The sequence below is a fragment of the Rhipicephalus sanguineus genome, chromosome 5, assembly GCF_013339695.2.
Source record: "Rhipicephalus sanguineus isolate Rsan-2018 chromosome 5, BIME_Rsan_1.4, whole genome shotgun sequence".
NCBI lineage: Eukaryota > Metazoa > Arthropoda > Arachnida > Ixodida > Ixodidae > Rhipicephalus > Rhipicephalus sanguineus.
Genome location: NC_051180.1, coordinates 145,327,874 through 145,347,775, shown reverse-complemented (window position 1 = coordinate 145,347,775; position 19,902 = coordinate 145,327,874). Strand labels below are relative to the sequence as shown.

At 48.0% G+C, this 19,902-nt stretch overlaps 1 protein-coding gene across 1 annotated transcript; it reads left to right on the top strand.

Annotated features, from left to right (window-relative positions):
• Positions 1-10,186: 10,186 nt before the first annotated feature.
• Positions 10,187-19,252, top strand: LOC119395006 (mucin-7-like). Its single transcript, XM_037662301.1, has 3 exons — positions 10,187-10,329; positions 16,696-16,948; positions 19,118-19,252. Exons 1-3 carry the CDS (start codon positions 10,187-10,189, stop codon positions 19,250-19,252), a joined length of 531 nt encoding a protein of 176 aa, XP_037518229.1.
• The last annotated feature ends 650 nt before the right edge of the window (positions 19,253-19,902 follow it).

Below are 19,902 nucleotides of genomic sequence, written 5' to 3'. Positions count from 1 at the left end.
ACGGACCCGCTGCGGACAAAGATGATGGTGGTGATGAGGACTCTAGAAAAAAAAACGGTGGCAACTACTCACTCAGGGGAAGTGGCCAAGAACCGGAGGAATATAAACATGCGCTTGGAACATGAAAAGAAATTCGAATGAATGGTTTTTATTTATTAATATTAATTTTCAAATTCTTAACGAACCATTTTGAACAAATACTTAAAGGGGCCCTGCAACACATTTTCAGCGAGGTAAGAAAACGCTGCTGTTCGGTAGACGAAGCTCCTGAGAACATGTGAGCCGAACGTTATACCGCAGCACGTGGCTTGGAATTTAGAATTAACCCTCAAAGTAAGCAAGAAATCACTCGCTTTTCTCTCGACAAATGATGTCATTACCCAAATGACCGCGCCATAAACAAAAAAATTGGCCGCGTATCTGCGTGCTTCGCTGCAAATGTCGTCTAAAGACGATAGAAGAGGCGCTGCGTGAGATATGGGCCATCTGGCAATACGTCGGGAAACATGAGTGCTGTGTTGCGGGCTGGTAGTCCCGGCGCAGCGGCAGGCGAAGACCGGCGGTGACCAACGCGACCGGTGGGGACGCCGGCCAGCCCGAACACGCTGTTTGGCGCGATGCGCCGAAGGAGAAGAAACGTCCGCACTCAACGAGTACTCTCCACAAACTTTACACGTCGCCTGGGTAAAACAGGAATGCCAGAGCGGCGCCCCCTGTCATTCGTACAATGCAATACTGAACCGAAACCGAAACACAACATGAGCTTGTGCAGAAGGCACGGAGGAAGACAAGTTTCAGCGCAGTCGCATTTTCAGCTCACCTTAAGAAACTGGGGTTGTAACATTGTAGGGCGAGTAGGGCCAGGAGGACCGTCACGACGAAAACCTGCCTCCTCAGTCGTATTCGCCTGAATGGCTTCGCGTTCCCTCCTCCGCTCCTGGCCTTTCCACAAAGCTACTGCCTAAGTACGAAGGCCCCTACCGTGTCCTACGTCAAGCATCCCCAGTTAACTATATGATTGAGCCTGTTCAATCATCTACGAACCGCCGTCGTCGCGGCCGCGAGACTGTTCACGTCGATCGACTGAAGCCGCATTATGACCCACCAGTTGTACCTGTCCCTTAGGTCGCCAGGATGGCTCCTTTTCCGCGGGGGAGTGATTTTTAACATGGTAGGGCGCAGACAAGAACGCCTGCGAAAGAAGAAGACGAAGACGGTTGTTGTTGGCGCTCGCGCTTGCTCGGCTTGGACCGCTGATCGCTTCAGCTGTGGCAATCTTTTAAGTCTCAACGTTAAACGCATACCATCAAGGTCTTTAAAATTGCGTATATATGTATTTTCTGTTAAAGGAACACACCGTCTAATACTTACCTAGTGATGTTGCGCCTCAGATATGCGTAATGTTTGCTTTTTGATCAACAATGTACACAAGTATGAACCTAGTCAGCCGTTCACGATGGCTGGCCCTTGGGCAAGTGGTTCAACTTTGGCCGAGTGGCTGAATCGAGGGACGTGCCGACAAACAGAAAGACAGACAGAAGGACAGACAGAAAGACATACAGGTTCTTGTATATACACATTTCATGCTCAAACTGTAAATTATGTAAATTACATGTACCATAAAATATGCTGTACATAATGCTGTACATATTTGATGGCATGTTCAGCAAGTCATGTGTACTGAGTATATACATGGTCATGTACATTGTATATATTGTGTTAAGTGTGCGCATGCTAGTTCTTAGTAGCATGCATTAGGGACACACTGTGAACTTCGACATTTCTGTTTAAACGTTTTATGTGTATGGTGTTTCGTCATTTGTGTATGTTAATGTTCTTCTTGTACGGACACTGTTTCTAAATGTTCGTAACGTCCTACGATGAAATAAACTTTTTCTAAACAGACAGAAAGACAGACCAAAATTTCGGCGTTTAAGTTCCCCAAGAAAGACTATCGTCTTTAAAAACCAATGGCCATCGTCTGATTTGAGCATTGTGAGCCTCATTGTTACCGCGGCTGCCGCTGTATGCCGCCACACGCCCGCGTTCGCGATCAGACAGAAAGCAGAGTCCTTGAATCAGAAAGTAAGCCGCGCGTTCGAAGAAAAAGGAAAATTCTCAAGGTGATGACGCGCGCTGGTTTGGCACCCTCCTCGCTTTGTTCTTATTGTAGGGAAGATGAAACAACAGAACACTTTCTGATCTCGTGTCGAAGACGTTCTGCATTGAGAAAGAGATATCTAGAAACACTGTTGCGCATCATTGGATTAGACTTAACACCTCCAAATTTACTATCGCTAGCTGCACTTACCCTTGGGCACAGCAACGGGAAGGTATGCGAGGCCGTTCAAGATTTCATAACACAGACAATGAGATTTACAAAATAACCATGGTTCCAAAGCTTCATAGTTAACCAAAGTAGACTCCATCAAATTTTATTTTGTATTATTCATTGAATTCTTATTCGATAAGAATATTTCGACCCCCCCTTTTTATTTTCAAAATAATTATCCTGAAAAAAAAAATTTTCCCTATAAAAAAATTCGGCAGATCCCACGTACCGTGGGAATCGATGTTATGCGAAGCATGCGCGAGATGGTGACTGTGGCGTAATTTTTCATATTGAGCGAAACGTTACGGAATGACGCTAGGGAAATATGGAAGTGGTATACGCACACTCATACGTTGAAGAGTCGCATATGTATTATATAACCAGTTGTTTACAGTTGCGTAACGAGGGCAAGAGCAACATGTGTGTTACCAACACCAGACGCGCTAAGCTGATACGAAGTGCTTATATTCTTCAATACCGGTTAGTGCGAATCCGAACATGACAAAGAAGGAACACAGATGCACAGGACAGGCGTTACTCGCAACTAAGCTTCATTCAGGAAAGCTTCCCTAGATGAATACATGGCCGAGTGGCACGCGCAGGCGCACTGCTCGTACGTTACAGTCACAGTTACAGTTGTTATGCCTATATTTTTCCTTTATGACGGAGAACGCACGCACGTTTCACGAACCCGTGTATATGTGTAGAAGGGGGTTCTTGACAGTTCTTGAAAGAGGTCATCATCACCGTGATCAGTCAGCACGAGCAGCTGGACGGGACTTGTTAATCGGATCCGTTCGTGATAGCGGCTACGAGGAGTAAAATGTAGTGAAGTGTGAGGTATAGTACAGCTGGTGAAAATCCTGGATGCCTCTTACGATGAAATGATCTATGATGCCTCCTGTCCTAGACGTGGCAGCGAGGTCTTCTGAATGCCCTCTCCACATCCAATCCGTGTTTCACGCAGTATAAGGACCAATCGTTGTTGGGTCTTGATAAATCAATGTTGAAGTCACCGGTAATGATGAGAGGCCTGGTACTCTCAGCATATTTATTGTAGGAAGCATTGACGCGGCTTTTGCGTAATCCACGTGGTGCACGTTGCGGGCCACGTGAACGAGTGGGTGGTAGTTGAGCGTCTTCAAGGGGTGTTCTGTCTTCAGTTTCCTCACTTTTCTTGTGTACGCCGCGGTGGTGTAGCGGCTAAGGCGCTCGGCTGCTGACCCGAAGGTCTCGGGTTCGATCCCGGCCGCGGCGGTCGGAATTCGATGGAGGCAAAATGCTGAATACCCGTGTTGTGTGCGATCTCGGTACACACTAAAGAATACCCGATGGTCAAAATTTGCGGAGCCCTTCGCTACGGCGTCTCTGATATCATATCGTCGCTTTCGGACATAAAACCCCAACAATTATTATTATTATCACTTTCCTTGCGTGTCAATGTGTGTGTTCGCCGTTACTGTGTTGGTTGAGACTCTGTGTCACCTGTGGCACATACCCGCATAATATTAACTCTGGTTTACGGTATGTGTCACACGTGACTGAGAGAAAGGGTTTCATGACGTACGCGACAGGTATTAAATGCGAAGCATTTCTTAGCGAACCTCAGGCACTTTGGCCGTTTCTATCTACGTATCTATCTATCTATCTATCTATCTATCTATCTAACCGCCTACGTCTGGGCGCTCTCAAGGTCGTCTCCATAACTTGTAATGTACCAAAATTGGCATAGCAGGGGATAAGTGTATGACGAACACGATTCACTGGTCAAGACATGAATTACGCAAAATACCTGTCGCGTACGTCATGTAACCCTTTCTCTCAGTCACGTGTGGCACATACCCCCATACGAGAGTTAATGTTTTGCGGGTATGTGCCACAGGTGATACAGTCTCAACCAACACAGTAACCGCGAACACACACACATTGACACACAAGGAAAGTGAAAATAATAATAACTGTTGGGGTTTTATGTCCCAAAAGCACGATATGATTATGAGAGACGCCGTAGCAAAGGGCTCCGGAAATTTTGACCATCTGGTATTCTTCAACGTGTACCGAGATCACACAGTGCACGGGCATCGAGCATTCCGCCTCAATCGAAATTCGACCACCGCGCCGGGATCGAACCCGTGACCTTCGGGTCAGCAGCCGAGCACCGTAACCGCTACACCACCACGGTGGACGCAAGGAAAGTGCGGAATCTGAAGACAGAACAGCCCAGGAAGACGCTCAACTACCATCCACTCGCCCACGTGGTCCGCAACGTGGACCACGTGGATTACGCAAAAACCGGGATCAATGCCGAGAGAACCAGGCCTCTAATCATTACCGGTGAGTTCAACATTGATTTATCAAGACCCAACAGCGCGTGGTCCTTATAGACGTCAGACTCTGGAGTTTCCAAGATGTGTGGCGCCACCTGTCGGAGAAGTATTGAGTAGTGCATAGACCGACTCTCTCGCACAGTTTGCTATGGGACCAGCTGCAACTAGCGAGTGCGAAACAACGATTGAGCTTAATATCGCGTGTGTTGGCGCATTTAGCACTCAGAACGAGAGCTGTGAATTGCTCTCCGCTAGTCGGACGCGCCTTCGAACCGTCGTGAAGTGCTTGCTGGATCACTCGCCTGAACGACGGCGAAAACAGCAGCAGACGAGAGCCCTCCGCACGCTACGAAGAAACGCCGCAAAACACGCACTGTTGCGTTGTGAATTGCCACGGACGTAAAAGACTGAATAACAACGTTCAGTTTTACCGATTTCCATAGTTGTCGTACGAAGAAGAAAGGCGAGAGCGCTGGATACGGGCCGTTGCGAGCGTGTTGGGTAAGCGAAGTACCCGCGTTCGCCACAGCCGGTGGCATGAATGTGTGGCTCTGCTGTTGTTTTGCGTAGCCCTGATGTAAAACCGTGGTAACCTTGACTATGAAGCTCAGCAGAGGCTCTGACCGCGGTGCTTGTCGTGTAACACGACGTGAGCAGCTAGAGGCAGACTGGAGACGCGTGATACGCACACCGCGACGAGTTGGTCGTCACAACACAGCATCGCGGACGTGTGTACGTACGTTTTGAAGGCTCAGAGTTCTAGTTCTAACTAGCTAACACCACGTGCGTCATACAAGTAAATCGCAGAATGTTGGTCGTGACCCCCTTCAGGTTTGTTTCGCCCGTGTCCTCCGCGGTTGCCGTAGCTATCTCGGAGGCCACGGTTTTGCCTTTGGTTGTACCCCGCGAAAGTGGACATGCACGTATCCCCATTTGCAGTACATACAAACGGAAGACGACCATCAAGAGACCATTTGAGGATGCGTAATAAAACACTCCAATGCACAGGAAGCGAGAGATGAATTAAGGGAGAATGCAACTGAAAAGGCAAAAATCGCCGGAGCCATTCGCCCCTGATGAACCGAGTTTTGTACCACTGATCGTAAGATGCATAGCTAAGTAAATTTATCGTGTATGTAGGTACTTTATCGCTGTGGCATACGTATATACCCGATTTTAACGCATTTAGGCTCTAGAGAACGGATGTCGGAGGCCTTGCCTCGAACTCGGTGTCGTGTGATGCTCGCTTGTACTTGCGAGTTGTAGCGCGCGGGAATAACTAAAACTTATTTTGCATTGTACTCGCAGTTCGCTTTGATCAGCTTCCTTTGTTTCTGAAGTGTGGATTGGCGGAAGAAGCTTTCCAGGTCCTTGATTTTCAGGAAACCGCGCCTCGACAGCAACGAAAGAGGAGGGTTATATTGCGGCCTATGCACATTCGCTTGCGGGCGGCTCTCTTTGCACTACCCAGTTAGTGCCAGGGCTACGATGAGGGCGCTGGTGGCGGTGTTTTTCGCAGCGCCGCCTGGGCAGAGTCTGACGTCTATACTGCGTCAAAATCGGCTTGGATGAGGACAGGGCATCAAAACACCTCGCTGACACGTCCAGGACAGGAGGCATCATAGGTAGTTTCATCGTAAGATGCATCCAGGATTTTCACCAGCTGTACGTGCATCCACTGCACTCCACTGCACTTAGACCCCTCGTAGCCGCGATCACGAACGGATCCGAATAACAAGTCCGGTCCAGCTGCTGGGGCTCACTGATCACGGTGATGATGACCTCGTTCAAGAACTGTCAAGAACCCCTTCCACATATGCACACGGGTTCGTGCGCGCGTGCGTGCGTTCTCCGTCATAACGGACAGGTATAAGCATAACAACTGTAACAACTTCGACTGTGACTGTAACGTACGTGCAGTGCGCCTGCGCGTGGCACTCGGCTGTGTACATATCTAGGGAAACTTTCCTGAATGAAGCTTAGTTGCGAGTAACGCCTGTCCTGCGCATCTGTGTTCCTTCTTAGTGCTGTTCGTGTTCGCTCTATTCAGTATTGAAGAATATAAGCACTATATATCAGCTTACCGTGTCGGGTGTTGGTAACACCCATGTTGCTGTTGGCATCGTTATGCAACTGTAAACAACTGGTTATATAATACATATGCAACTCTTCAACATATGAGTGTTCGTACACCGCTTCCACATTTCTCTAGCGTCATCGGTAACGTTTCGCTCAATGTCAAAAATTACGCCACAGTCACCATCCCGCGCATGCTTCGATAACATCGATTCCCACGGTACGTGCGATCTGCCGAATTTTTTCGCGTTATTCATGTCACGACCAGTGAATCGTGTTCGTCGTACACTGATCCCCTGCTGTGCCAATTTTGGTATATTACAAGTTATGGAGACGACCAGGGCAGCGCCCAGACGTAGGCGGCTAGATAGATAGATAGATAGATAGATAGATAGATAGATAGATAGATAGATAGATAGATAGATAGATAGATAGATAGATAGATAGATAGATAGATAGATAGATAGATAGATAGATAGATAGATAGATAGATAGATAGATAGATAGATAGATAGATAGATAGATAGATAGATAGATAGATAGATAGATAGATAGATAGAAACGGCCAAAGGGCCTGAGGTTCGCTAAGAAATGCTTCGCATTTAAAACGAGAAATTGTTCTCTTTTCTAGCTTTTGAACCTTTTTTCTAAGCTACCCGATTCTTGGCCAATTACCCGCGGTGGGTGTGAGCCATAATTTTAGGATCTACATCTACATCTACGAACCGACGTAGCTTCTTGCCCCCTCGTCATCACCCCCCCCCCCCCCCCGCCCTCGCGCGTAGCTGTCAGCGTGCTCTTTGGCACGAAAGGAGAGAGAAAGCGCTTAAAGCATGCGACAAATCCCTGTAACTCCGCTCATACTTGACGGAGTCTTAAAAAATTTTGGCGGCAGTCCATTCATGCGGCAATAAACTTCTTTAATGAAGTCATTCGGTGATTACTTCGAAAAGTGTTGCAGGGCCTCTTTAAATGAAAGAATGTGACGGGAGGGAAGTGTAGCAGAAGGCCTTCTGTGCAAATGGATTTTAGCCTCGCATTCGAAGTGTGAAGCAGTCTTAGGAGAAAGAAATGGTAGAAAGGCAGAAATCTGACCTCTCATTCAGCGGGACTTGTACAGAGAGCGAAGAGTATGGCAAAAGCCTGCGGAGCCCAGGACTGGGGACCCCAGCCATTAGCGATGCGCCCCTTGGGAGGCCACATACAAAAACTCTTATTGTTCTTTCAGTAGAGTTTCTATCTATCTATCTATCTATCTATCTATCTATCTATCTATCTATCTATCTATCTATCTATCTATCTATCTATCTATCTATCTATCTATCTATCTATCTATCTATCTATCTATCTATCTGTCTGTCTGTCTGTCTGTCTGTCTGTCTGTCTGTCTGTCTGTCTGTCTGTCTGTCTCTACAGAAACAAAAAGGTGTTTGTAGACACCGGTAAAGAAGAGAACCCTGAAGCTAGTGGTCTACACCCACTCTGGAGATTTGGTTAGAAACTGGCAGCTTTATAATTAATATTTAAAATGGCACCAAATCTCGATAAGAAAGAATCAATGTGATGCAATACAATGAATTAAAACCAAGCCCTTCGCTACAATAGCTAAGGTTGCGATTTCGGCCTGTTGGTTTGCCATTAGAATGCACAAAGTTGAGCGACTGAGACACGGACGGAAGAGAGACACAATTATACACACGAAGCGCAGTGTGTCTAATTGTGTCTCTCTTCCGTCCGTGCCTCAGTCGCGCCACATTGTGCATTCTGATCGGTACAGAAGCATCGGCAAGGTGTCTAACAAAGCTTAAACTGAGATCTTACTTAGTGTCATGGATGATGATGGCTGCGCAAAATATTATGCCAGAATGTCACTGGGAGGATTGCCCACGAACCGAGTTGTGTTATAATAAATTAACGAGGAAAATTCGAATAATAGCACTCATAACGAGAATAAGTAAAATAATGTATTACGACTCGGTAGTTACGATTGCAGAAAAAAATATAAATTATAAATAACAATAAAGTTAAACCGAGACATCGACTTAGAGAGAGTCTCGGTGATATGGAATGCTTAGCTGTAGCAAAATTTCTTTATCTGATGAAGGTAAATATGTAGTGATTTGGGGTAAAATAAGAAAAATAACGAAGGTAGCATATTTCTTCTTCTTTCATGCAGTGTTAATCAAGGATGAATATCCATGTGTGCAATTTCGTTTCTAATTCGTAAGTGTCTCTGCGCTAATAAGACGTTGGACTTTCTTATTAACAGCCGAGCTGTTTAAGCTAGGAGAAGTCCGCTGGCCGTGTACAAAAATTACCATCATCACGAACCGGCACTCGCTTCTTCTTCGTTCCCAGAACACCGATTTGTACCGGCATGTGCTCTCTTCGGTGGATATAGAGGAAGTGAGAGAAAGAAAGGGAAGAAAGAAAAAGCAAGATAGTGCCACACGTGCTCCTTTCTTTCTATTTCTATGTTACCGGACCATTACACGTGTAACTACTGCATTGCGCAAACCGCGCCCGAATGACTGGGAACCTTCCCGCTTATTTTAGAGCGTTCCGATAACACTACGCGCACAAAGCGAACATTAGAGTTTATTCTGGAACTTACGCGGCCACCAGCGATAACGCTGGAATCTTCGATGACATACGTATAAACGCCGACGCGCTTTACCACTCGACGGCCGACGCTGTTCTCGCCGCTCATTGTACAGCTTGAACTGCTTGAACTTTGACCCTTTCATTTTCCGGGCACAAGTGCGCCCAAATAAAGAGTTCCGTCTTGAACACACCGACTGCTGTCTTCGTCAACGTCACGACCTCGTAACAATAGAAAGAGCGAGAAAGAGAAACAAATAGATGAAGAGAGAAAGAAAGGAACAAAGACAAAAAAGTGACAGAAAAAGCAGAATAAAAGAAAGAAAGAGAAGATGAAAAAAAAAGGCAAAAGAGAAACAAGGAAGGCCACCAAGCTCCGCTTTTCCTTCAGGCTTGGCACCACCAATGCGGAGTTGCCTTAATTTTCTCACCCAGATTCGAAGTTCCCTTTATGTCGCTGTCACGTAATGGTTAGTTTTTGTCTATTTCATTTCTATACCACGTTTTCCTTATCCTTATGCAAGTGGACAAAATAGCCCATTCCTACTATATATATATATATATATATATATAATGTGTGCGTATATATAATATGGGGGGTAATAATAATACACCCACTTGAGAGCCAATTTATCATTTTGCCAAGTGACATTGCCCGGCATGGCTATCACCATCATCATCATCGTGATTGCCCCGTGAGCACGCGAGCCCCTGGCGACACCGTGAGTGCCCTGTTTCCTCGAAGCTGCGGAGAAGGTGCTCCATCGCAGTACTTTCGAAGGCCGTGCTACAGTCATCGCTGTTCCCGCAGCCAACTAACCAACGAATCCATCTTGCGAACGGACCCACCATGGATGAAGCCACCAAGACCACCGGCGAATCCAGCTATGCCGTTACGGGAGCCGAGACAAGCGGCGGTTCGAAGCGACACAAGAAGCACAAGTCGCGCGACGGCAAGCGCCGACGCCGGTCTTCGGGCGAGGATATCGGAAAGTGAGTATGCGTTGTCCCTTTGGTGTGAGAGGATCGCTCGAGCGCCATTTACCTGGAGGCACGCAATATAATGGCTCCGACACACTGCACGTCTTTGTCCAGGAGAGGGACCTCCCACAACTGTCGCCGGTGGTGCCGTGTGATCGACTGGTAGCTGACAAGTGGTGTAGCTAGACCACCAGTTCTGCTCACTTATTGCGTTAATACTTATATATATACACTCAAGTCCCATTTTTGCCGTCGCCGTCATGTTCCGTATAAATTCAAAATCGATAACATCGCCCCTCGCGTCGTATGTTCTGTGTGCGAGCTAAAGATTGCAGACGGGCGCAGACTGGCGCAGCTCAAGCAGAGATTAAACGAGCCGGCCGGCTCCGTCGGGAGAAGGATCATGAAGGAGTCACGCAGCCCCCTAGTTGGGGACTGCGTCTCCCAGGCACCAACTGCGAACTCTGATCAAAAGGGCGTGACCGCGCGCGTTGTCTCTACAGACATCAGTAGTCTGCTCCTACCCTTGTACGTTCTGTGCTCTATCCGCTTACTTCGCGTTGAGGCTTTCTACAGCACGTAAACCGCTTCGCTCCCTGGAGCGGACGTATTCCCTTAAGCCAGCGCTTTGTAGAGTTACGCGAGGTGGGATACTAAGTGAGTTAGCTGCTCGCCTTTGTATAACATTCCAATTTGTTGCTATCACATTCACTGCTGCGCCTTTGCGGCGAAGCTGTGACTTTTTTCTCCTGTCCTGGCAACAGTGGCAGCATTTAGTCAAATGAGGAAACCCCGCGAAATATGAAAAGGAGAAGACACAGAAAACAGGTTTTAGTCGAGGCAGTGACGTACGAGATGGTGTTTATCCTATAGATCAGGGGTCGGTTCAAAATTAAATGATCTACTGCTGGAAAAATGCTCGCTGTGCAATAATATGTCAGCAGTGTAGTTTTCCAGCAAACAGGGTGCAAATGAAGGTAACATTTATTCAGTGCTCATCTGCCGGCTTCCAGAACAACTGGCGACTCCTTCGTATAAACCTCTACTTGCGCGAAACAACCGGTTTTACGCAACCTAGTATGAGAAACAAAGAGTCGTTCACTCAACTACGTAGATGCATTTTGCTTTTCCTTTACAGAGCGGCGAATCATAGCATTTCGAAGAGCCCTATAAGTATATGCGGTGGTACTAGGTAAACTTTTTACCACGAAAGTGTTTAATGCCGGGATCCGGCAACAATTCAGTGACGTATTTCTGTCACGGAAATGGCGCCGGAAAAATGCACACGATCAGATGGCAAAGAAAAATATTCGGTAGATCCCACGTACCGTGGGAATCGACGTCATGCGAAGCATGCGGCGGCAAGGTGACTGTGGCGTAATTTTTTGTATAGAGCGAAGCGTTACGTAATGACGCTAAAGATACGTGCAAATGATATACGCACACACATGTTGAGTCACACATGTGTTACACAACCAGTTGTACAACCAGGCAACGTGCATTATAGCGGTCGACGTCCGCATTGCTGTAGTATAGCCAGCCGTATGCCTTCAGGGATTCTTCGCGTGTCACAAAGACGCTCGGAATCAATCTGACGTCATCCTCAGTCAGCACGAGGCCATCGCCCAGCCTCATATGGAATGAAGAGAACACTGCGTCATTCTGGCTGACCACATGGACAAGTGGATGGCGTTCGAGCGTCTTCTGGGGGTGTTCTGTCTTCAGCTTCCTCACTTACCTTGCGTTTGAATGTGCATGTTCGCCGTTAATGTGTTCATTGAGACTGTGAATCACCTGTGGGACATACCCGCATAACATGAACTTTGGTATGCGGGTATGTGCCACACGTGACTGAGGGAAAGGGTTTCATGACATATGCGACAGCCATTTTGCGCTATTCATGTCATGACCAGTTAATCGTGTTCGTCATACACTGGTTCCCTGCTATGCCAATTTTTGTATATAACAAGTTATGGATACGACCAAGAGCTGCGCCCAGACGTAGGATGCTAGGTAGATAGGCAGGTAGATACGTAGAAACGACAAAAATGACTGAGCTTAGCTAAGAAATGCTTCGCATTTAAAAATATCCGTCAAAGGGAGTCGAGCCCACGACCTCTCGGTCCACGACAACAGACGCCGGTCACGCTGTCCACTGCGCCACGGTCACACACTCTGGAGGCTTTACAAACGCGCCTTTTATATATCACACCTTCTTCTCACAATGCTCTTAGTCGGCGGGGTGATGTCGCCCACTGGGAGTGATAAAGTGAAGTAACGCATCATGACCGTGGCCTCCGCTGTCAGCTCCTGCAATGCGTCGTTTCTACGCGTCCGTCCCAATCGGCGAGTTTCCAATAGGAGAAGTGCAATTTTGTCAACGCCTTAACACACCGCGAGGTGGCGACCTTAGCCCAAGCGTCGGTTCGAAGAAATAAGGTTCGAAGAAAGGCTAAGGAATATGAAGGAGAGTAGATAGGCAGAGAAGGTGTTCCGTTATTTGTATAAGAGCGTGGACACACAGTGGTGAAAAAGAACTAGGAGGCTCACTAGTAAATATATGGCTGGTAGTGTAAGCAATATGTCAACAAAGAGCGTTAAGCGAAAAGTCAGAGAGGCGGAGAGGATTTACTGGACGGCAGCTAGGGAGAAAAAACCGGCTTTGAGTAACTACCGAAAGGGCAAAAATGAAATAAGGAGGGAGGCATTTTACGATAATTCAAGGGGAAGCGCTTTACTGTTTGAAGCGAGATCGGGTTGCCTTAGAACGGGTAGTTATAAAGCGAGATTCAGTAAAGAACAAGAACAATGCACGTGCTGAGGGGAAGATAAGGGAACGGCGCAGCATGTTCTGATTGAATTTGGAGATATCCACCCAGGTGTACGTTTGGGCACGAGCCTACATGGCGCCTTGGGTTTTAGAGACAATGAAAAGCTGAACACACCCGCGATTGGAATAAGTAAGAGACGGTTAGTATTGGTGGCAGAAAATTGGAGACAAAGGACAAAAATAAATATTGGAAAAAAATAAGGACATTCTGCCGTAAAGGGCACAGAACGGAGCTGAAGGCTTAAGTTTTCTTTTTTCTGGAGCAAGATAGTTTTAATTGAAGTAAAGACACTAGGCCAACGCTAAGAAAAAGAAGAGTAAAGGCTTTTCTTTTGTCGAGCCTTGTGGCACATTTGTCACCGCCCCGTTATAAAGGGGACGCTCATAGCATCCATCCATCCATCGGCCTCGCTCATATGGCATCCATCCATACCAAAAATAGCTCTGCGACGCGCTTGTCTCGCCTGGCTGTACTATCATACAGCAACATAGTAAACATAGAGTGGACAATGGCCGCCTTCCGCGGCCCAGGCACGAAGGGTTCATGCCGTCTGTTAGGTGGCGCAACCATATAGAGTAACATAGCAAGCGTAAAGAGCGGACACTCATTGAACCATGCGGCCCACACGACTACTAGCGATCGTAGCGGCCGGCATTAATCGTGCATCAACTTCCTTTTCCGGCCTTGCCATCGTGCCACGATGGTTTCAGTTTCGGTTTTAACATTTTCTTGCTAATTTCGGGGGTTTTCTTCTGATTCATGAGATGACATTCGTTAGCCGTTTCTTTAGAGGCGATATAGGCTGCAGGTATAGACCAGAACACAGCGAATTCCATGCGTATCGCCATATTTGCATCGCGCGTCGCGCCATCTATCGCACACGCGACGAAACAACACGCGCGGGCTGCCACGCCAGCAGACGCTACACAGAGCAAACGTGAAACTTCCGAAACTCAGCCCGTCGGTGAGCGTGTTTCGCGTCTTTTCTAGCCTGGAAATTTTCGCTGATTTTATGGGAACACCAAGAACACCTTCCTCATGCAAGTCCACAATGTATACAGCACGTGCTGAGTGGGCTGCGGAAGCAACCTCGTCAGATACGTACGCTGTTACATTTGTAAAAAAAAAACGTTCTCGCTGTAGTACGCGTGAATCGTAATTGCAGTGCAGCTCGCGAAAGAGTGAAACGATGTTTTGTTGCCCATATTACAAGTTGTGCACAAAGTTTTGTGAAAGCTCATCATTTCAGCATGCATCGCGTAATAATTAGAGTACGCTTTACGGGTATTTTCGCGGAACGTAATTTTTGTTTCACGGGCGCTCTTACAATAATGCGTCTTGCTCACAAAAGCGTGCTATCGGAGAGTATAACCTGAAGTATCGTTCAGCGATCTCTTTTGGAAGCCACCTGCGCTATTTTATTCTTGTAAGGATGGTGCTTTACAAGCGAAACTGTGCTACTCTTAGTTAAGCCGGTTAAGCCTGCGGCGTAAAGGACACTGGCGCGAGTACTGTTTACTTATACGTGCCAATATATGTATTATGTGCAGCTGGATGCCTCGTGTCCAAATAAATTTGGGGAAATCAAACACTGAAATGAAAGCACGAAATTCTGGCCAGCTGTTGAGGAGCACCGTGCCATTTATTACCTTTTGAAGACGAAATCTCGAAGGCGTGGATGCCATCAAAAGCACTAAAGCTTAATACTACGTTGGAAGTGGCAAAGCATGCTGATTGCTTGTGCTTGAAAGCAGTACCTAGCACTAGATTTTCGTCAAAGGAAACGCTCAAAGGTATGAAGTGCACCCCCACACAAAGCTGACGCCTGCCTTCAACCCAGCTGCGTGTCACGCAAATTAGGTTCGCAGAATGAAATAGGTGGGTATCACACTGCAGAATACACGCAGTTAGTGTACTTACTCGCGCATTTTCACTCGGCTCCTAGTTTTTTTTGCTTGAATCACAGTTATCCACTCGCGGCGGAGCTGAAAACACCACACCGGCACTATTTCCGTGGCGCGTCGTAATCGTCGCAGACAACGCTAATATCCTCTTGTTGCGCAGCTTGTTTTGGCATCCAAAGACGACGCAGTAGCGCCCAGACGAGCTCTTATACGCTGAAGCGGCGTGAACGGGTACTTTTTCGCACTTTAAAGCCTCAGAACTGCAGCTTTGCCTGTTTACTTGGTGCAGGCGGCGCGCGCCTTGGCAGCCCCGGTCAGCCCGGCGTCTGGGTGTGAGAGTATCCGCTCGGCTCGCCAGCACCCTGGGTGCGAGACAGGCGTGCTCTGGTGTATACCTACCGCGCATCCGCGTACCTTTTCACAGTTTTTGCCTTTAGAAAAATGAAAGAAAGATAAAGACAGGCACATTCTATAAATGTATCATGTTTATTCAGATAGTAGTGCATAAAAAAGACAGATCAGATAATATTTTTAATGCATAAGTTATTTAATGGCAGCATCGTGACCGATTGCTTCTAGTTGAGTTTTCGTGGTTGCGCCATGTTATGTTACTCTATGGTAGCACTGCGTTCCCCGCTTACTCTCGTCTCGAAAAAAAATTGCGGCCGAGCTACAGGGGAGACACGACGCGCGTTGCGTTTCCCTCTAGCTCGGCGTGGTGTTCAATAATTATTTAATACGCCGCGGGCTGGCGACCTTAACCCAAGTTATACGTCCAACCAGCCACGCCCTGCTAAATGTAACAGCGCTTTCTCTGATTACGTTCTCACCTTTAACGACTACAGCAATTACAAGGGTTTGTTTAATCATTGACCATGGACGTTAGTCGTCGCGATGGAGATATACCACCAAGCGATAACATGGGTGCATCCACGTTAAACGGTGCTATAGCTGCCAAACACCAATAGACATTGTGCAAGCTCTCTTATGTCAATGTACAGTAAACATTCAACTACTTCTGTAAGGACATGTAAGGACATGTTTTACTCTCGTATTATACCGAATCCTATGACGGAGGGGTCAACCGTATTTTTTTCTTCCAAAGCCTGAATAAGCGAATCTAAGGAAGTCTGTCTTCCTTGAAATTTAAGTTTCTTTTCTTATTTCTTGGTTGCGATCTGCTGGATTGATTAGTACAAACTTAACTTTTTTTGTATGTCCTGTATAAACCACTTGCTCTGTTCCGTCTTGTGAGGCGTGCGCGTTAGATCATCAGGCTTCTGTACTAGAGGTAAAAGCATTCCAATCCCGCCTTCAGAACGTGTTCAACGTTTTATTTATAGTTACTCTGTGTACACATGCGCTGGGGACAAACGCCACTCGTGTGTGTGTGTGTGTGTGTGTGTGTGTGTGTGTGTGTGTGTGTGTGTGTGTGTGTGTGTGTGCGTGTGCGTGTGCGTGTGTGTGTGTGTGTGTGTGTGTGTGTGCGTGCGTGCGTGCGTGCGTGCGTGCGTGCGTGCGTGCGTGCGTGCGTGCGTGCGTGCGCTTATCATTTGAAGCTTGTCGTGCCCGCTGAAGAAATGCTTTTTGCTTTTGATGGATGTGAAAAGTGCACGCTTACTTCCTCCGTTTCCACCGCTCAGGAGCCCAGAGTCGGCAGCATCCAACACGGAGAGCACCACCAAGAGCCGGAGGCGGTCCAAGAAAAGTCGCGGCTCCCACGACGATGGTGGCTTGAGCGATGAACACAAGACTGCGGAACCTGCCCCTGCCCCTGCCCCTGCCCCCGTCGACGCTACTCCGAAGCCGCCGGCCGACACAGCGCCGCCGCCCGAACCCTCTTCCACCGACAAGACCCCGGTGGGCTTGGGTCCGCAGCAGGCCCCTGTAATGGATGTAAGAAAGCCTCATTCCTGCCTTTTAGACCTATTAACAAAATCTTGTAAGATTGCTGCATTCGTGATTGTTTGACCCTTTTTCCAGTATATATACTATATTGCAGATATATGCCATAATTAAAGCAGACAGGCATCTTTTCGCCAGCTGGCAAAAAATAGTGTCCCACACTCGCCGTCTTCGCTACGAGCGGCGCTGGCTAACAGTCCCAGGCTTCCATGCACATTATTACCCGATAAAGTGGATGAGAGGACGACCGCCGTCGAAGGTCAATTGGTCGAGCATCGGGCGCGTTATCCTAAGCTTGCAGAGTCGCTCCCTGCCGGCGGCAGCATGTATTTTCGTCCACTTTACTTTCTTCACATTTTTTATCATAATTACAACAATACAGTTAACAGAGCAATAAACGTCCCAGTAAAGTTTGGGTTCTTTACCCGCGATACGATAATCGCGATTCAGCCAGAGGCTGACCAGGCTTGTGAAGATTCGTCGCCCGAGTTGCCCGTCAAGAAACGATGCCGGCACGCCGCCACTGGCTGCCTTCCCTCGGCGCCACCTTGCTCCCGGTGACAGATGTCTGTAAACCTCACGCTGTCCCTCTGTTTGCGCGGGACACGGTGCCGGCATACTGGCGCCAACGGCCCTCCCCCAGCTCTCTGTTTGACGCGTCTTATGGGAACAACAACGAAACAAAAAAAAAAAAAGGTTTGGGAAACCTTAAGTCCTCCGTACTCGGCTAAGGGTTAATGGCCCTTCGCAACGCTAAACATATATGCACCACGACACTTGCGCCAACACGCTCTCGATTTTCCACAAGAAAAAAAAAGGGACACGGCAACAATGTCTAATGTTGCGTTACGCGGCAATGAACACAGTGGGCCAGGGTCTCCGGTTACAGGGGAGACCCGGCGAATGTAAACAAGAAAACAAATAACGTTCATGTACGTCCGTCTAATAACCGTCCACTGCGCACACACACTTCCACCTCGCAGTTTGTGGGTCACACGGTTTCAGAGGCGTGCAAAACGCGTACACAAAATGTCAACCGCGTCACGGAGTTCACAGACTTAGTTCCGTATATACTGCTGGTGCACAAAGGGGAGCACTCCCCCTCTCCCGCCGACTACCCGGCACTGTTACTCGGATACCAATACGCATTTGGCACGCGCAACACCGCATCCTCGTTGACATGGGCGCTGCCCTTTCTGTGATGTACAGAACGTTCTAGCCCTGGAGCGCCAGCGACTATCGTGTTATCTTGCCCCGTCGACGTCGCCAACGGTGTCTGCCGCGGACCCTACCCGGTCCCTTCCGCTTAGGGAACATTTTTCCGGAGCACTGTTCATCGAACGCTAACACGGCCTCGCTCACTCGAACACCCGACAGCTTCGCCCGCCTATCAGGCTGCGCTGCGTGCGCGGTCTGTTGTCTCACTCTATCCGCCCACGCTTCCTCGGACAACACGGATAACGTCCACGCTTCCTCGGACAACAAACAGTCAGTGCGTGCCCTTAGTTTGTCCGTCAGCGCGCACAACACCGGCACTGTTGCCATCCGCGAAGACTCCTGTGCCACGCGCGAGCGCCAGCGGCAGCATTGTCAGCTTTGCGCGTACCACTTCCCCGAACGCATATATATATATATATATATATATATATATATATATATATATATATATATATATATATATATATATATATATATATATATATATATATATATATATATATATATATATTCTACTCACGGCGAGCTAATCATATGCTCCATTTACAGTTGGTCTGCTCATCTCGGCGGTCTTTTAGCGTGACAGAGGCTTGTTCATTTTCAACCGCGAGATGGCGCAAGAGTACGAAGGGCGCGCTTTAAAGGGCGTCCTCCGGCAGTCTTTTTTTACTTGTAGGGCGTGGTCGCGCCTGCGCTCGGGTGCTTATCTCATGCGGGGGGTTCAGCGGATGGCTCGTAGTTTTGTGCAAGTTGTGCTCGCATCGCGAAGCTTACGTTAAGCCAAAGAAAGCATGAAGGTCACTTCGAAGACTCGCTGCAGCGGCCGCGTTTGCTAAACGAGTGAGCGGCTAGCCTTCCTTCATATATATAGCATTTCAATTCATTGCTATCGCATTCATTTGTTTCACCCTTGTGGCGAAACTGTGGCTTCTTTTTGTGCAGGAAGCTCCTCCTACACAGGCTGCACGCCCTGAGCCGGCTGCTCCACCACCAACACGGGCTGTGCCCCCTGAGCTGCCGGCTCAAAAAGAAGCCGCTATTGTACCACCCACCGAAGAGAGAAAACCCGACCAGTAAGTACTCCTCTGAATACTTGGTCCAATCAAACATCCCTCATTGCTGCGCCTTTATACTGAGCGAGGCTGCATACACGAGCTTCCAACAAGAATAGTTTCACTGCTTCAAATAAGAGAGCTGAGCTAGTTGGCAGGTATTCATGTTCAAAAGACATGTAAAACAGCGCAAAGAACAAGGGACGGTAGAAAAGAGACCAGGATATATTTTCTGGGTGTTAGGTTTTGGCCGCTCATAAGTCGATCGTGCAGACGGGATGGCGCGGCACTGTACGTCGTACAAAGCTACTTTCTCGGCTCGCTCTCGGCGTGGTCTTTGACTGTGCAATTATCAACGAAAGCAAACTGCAGGGAGCAGCTCGCTCCCAGGATGCCCCCAGGGGTTCAGGGTACGCGACCGTTCTCAGAGGTCGGCTTCGGGAAAAGCAGCCCGAACGTGTGGGAAAATGTGGAGGGCAAAGATCTCCTGTTCTATGCCGTCGCTCGAAGCGACAGTATGCTGACTACAACAATGACCGGCATACGCTTTAGGCGCGCCGACGGCAAAGAAGGGTTGAGTCGCAACAATGCACGGTCCGAACGCGGGAAAGACGAGGACACGCAAATTGTTTCCCGGAACCGTCCTGACGACTGTCACCGGGGGCTCGACTCGAT

What these genes read in the sequence shown, in the direction of transcription:
- LOC119395006 (XM_037662301.1), top strand. Translation starts at nt 10,187, where the DNA reads ATGGATGAAGCCACCAAGACCACCGGCGAATCCAGCTATGCCGTTACG. An exon ending in TCGGGCGAGGATATCGGAAA is followed by an intron (nt 10,330 to 16,695) that starts GTGAGTATGCGT and finishes TCCACCGCTCAG; the next exon opens with GAGCCCAGAGTCGGCAGCAT. An exon ending in AGCAGGCCCCTGTAATGGAT is followed by an intron (nt 16,949 to 19,117) that starts GTAAGAAAGCCT and finishes CTTTTTGTGCAG; the next exon opens with GAAGCTCCTCCTACACAGGC.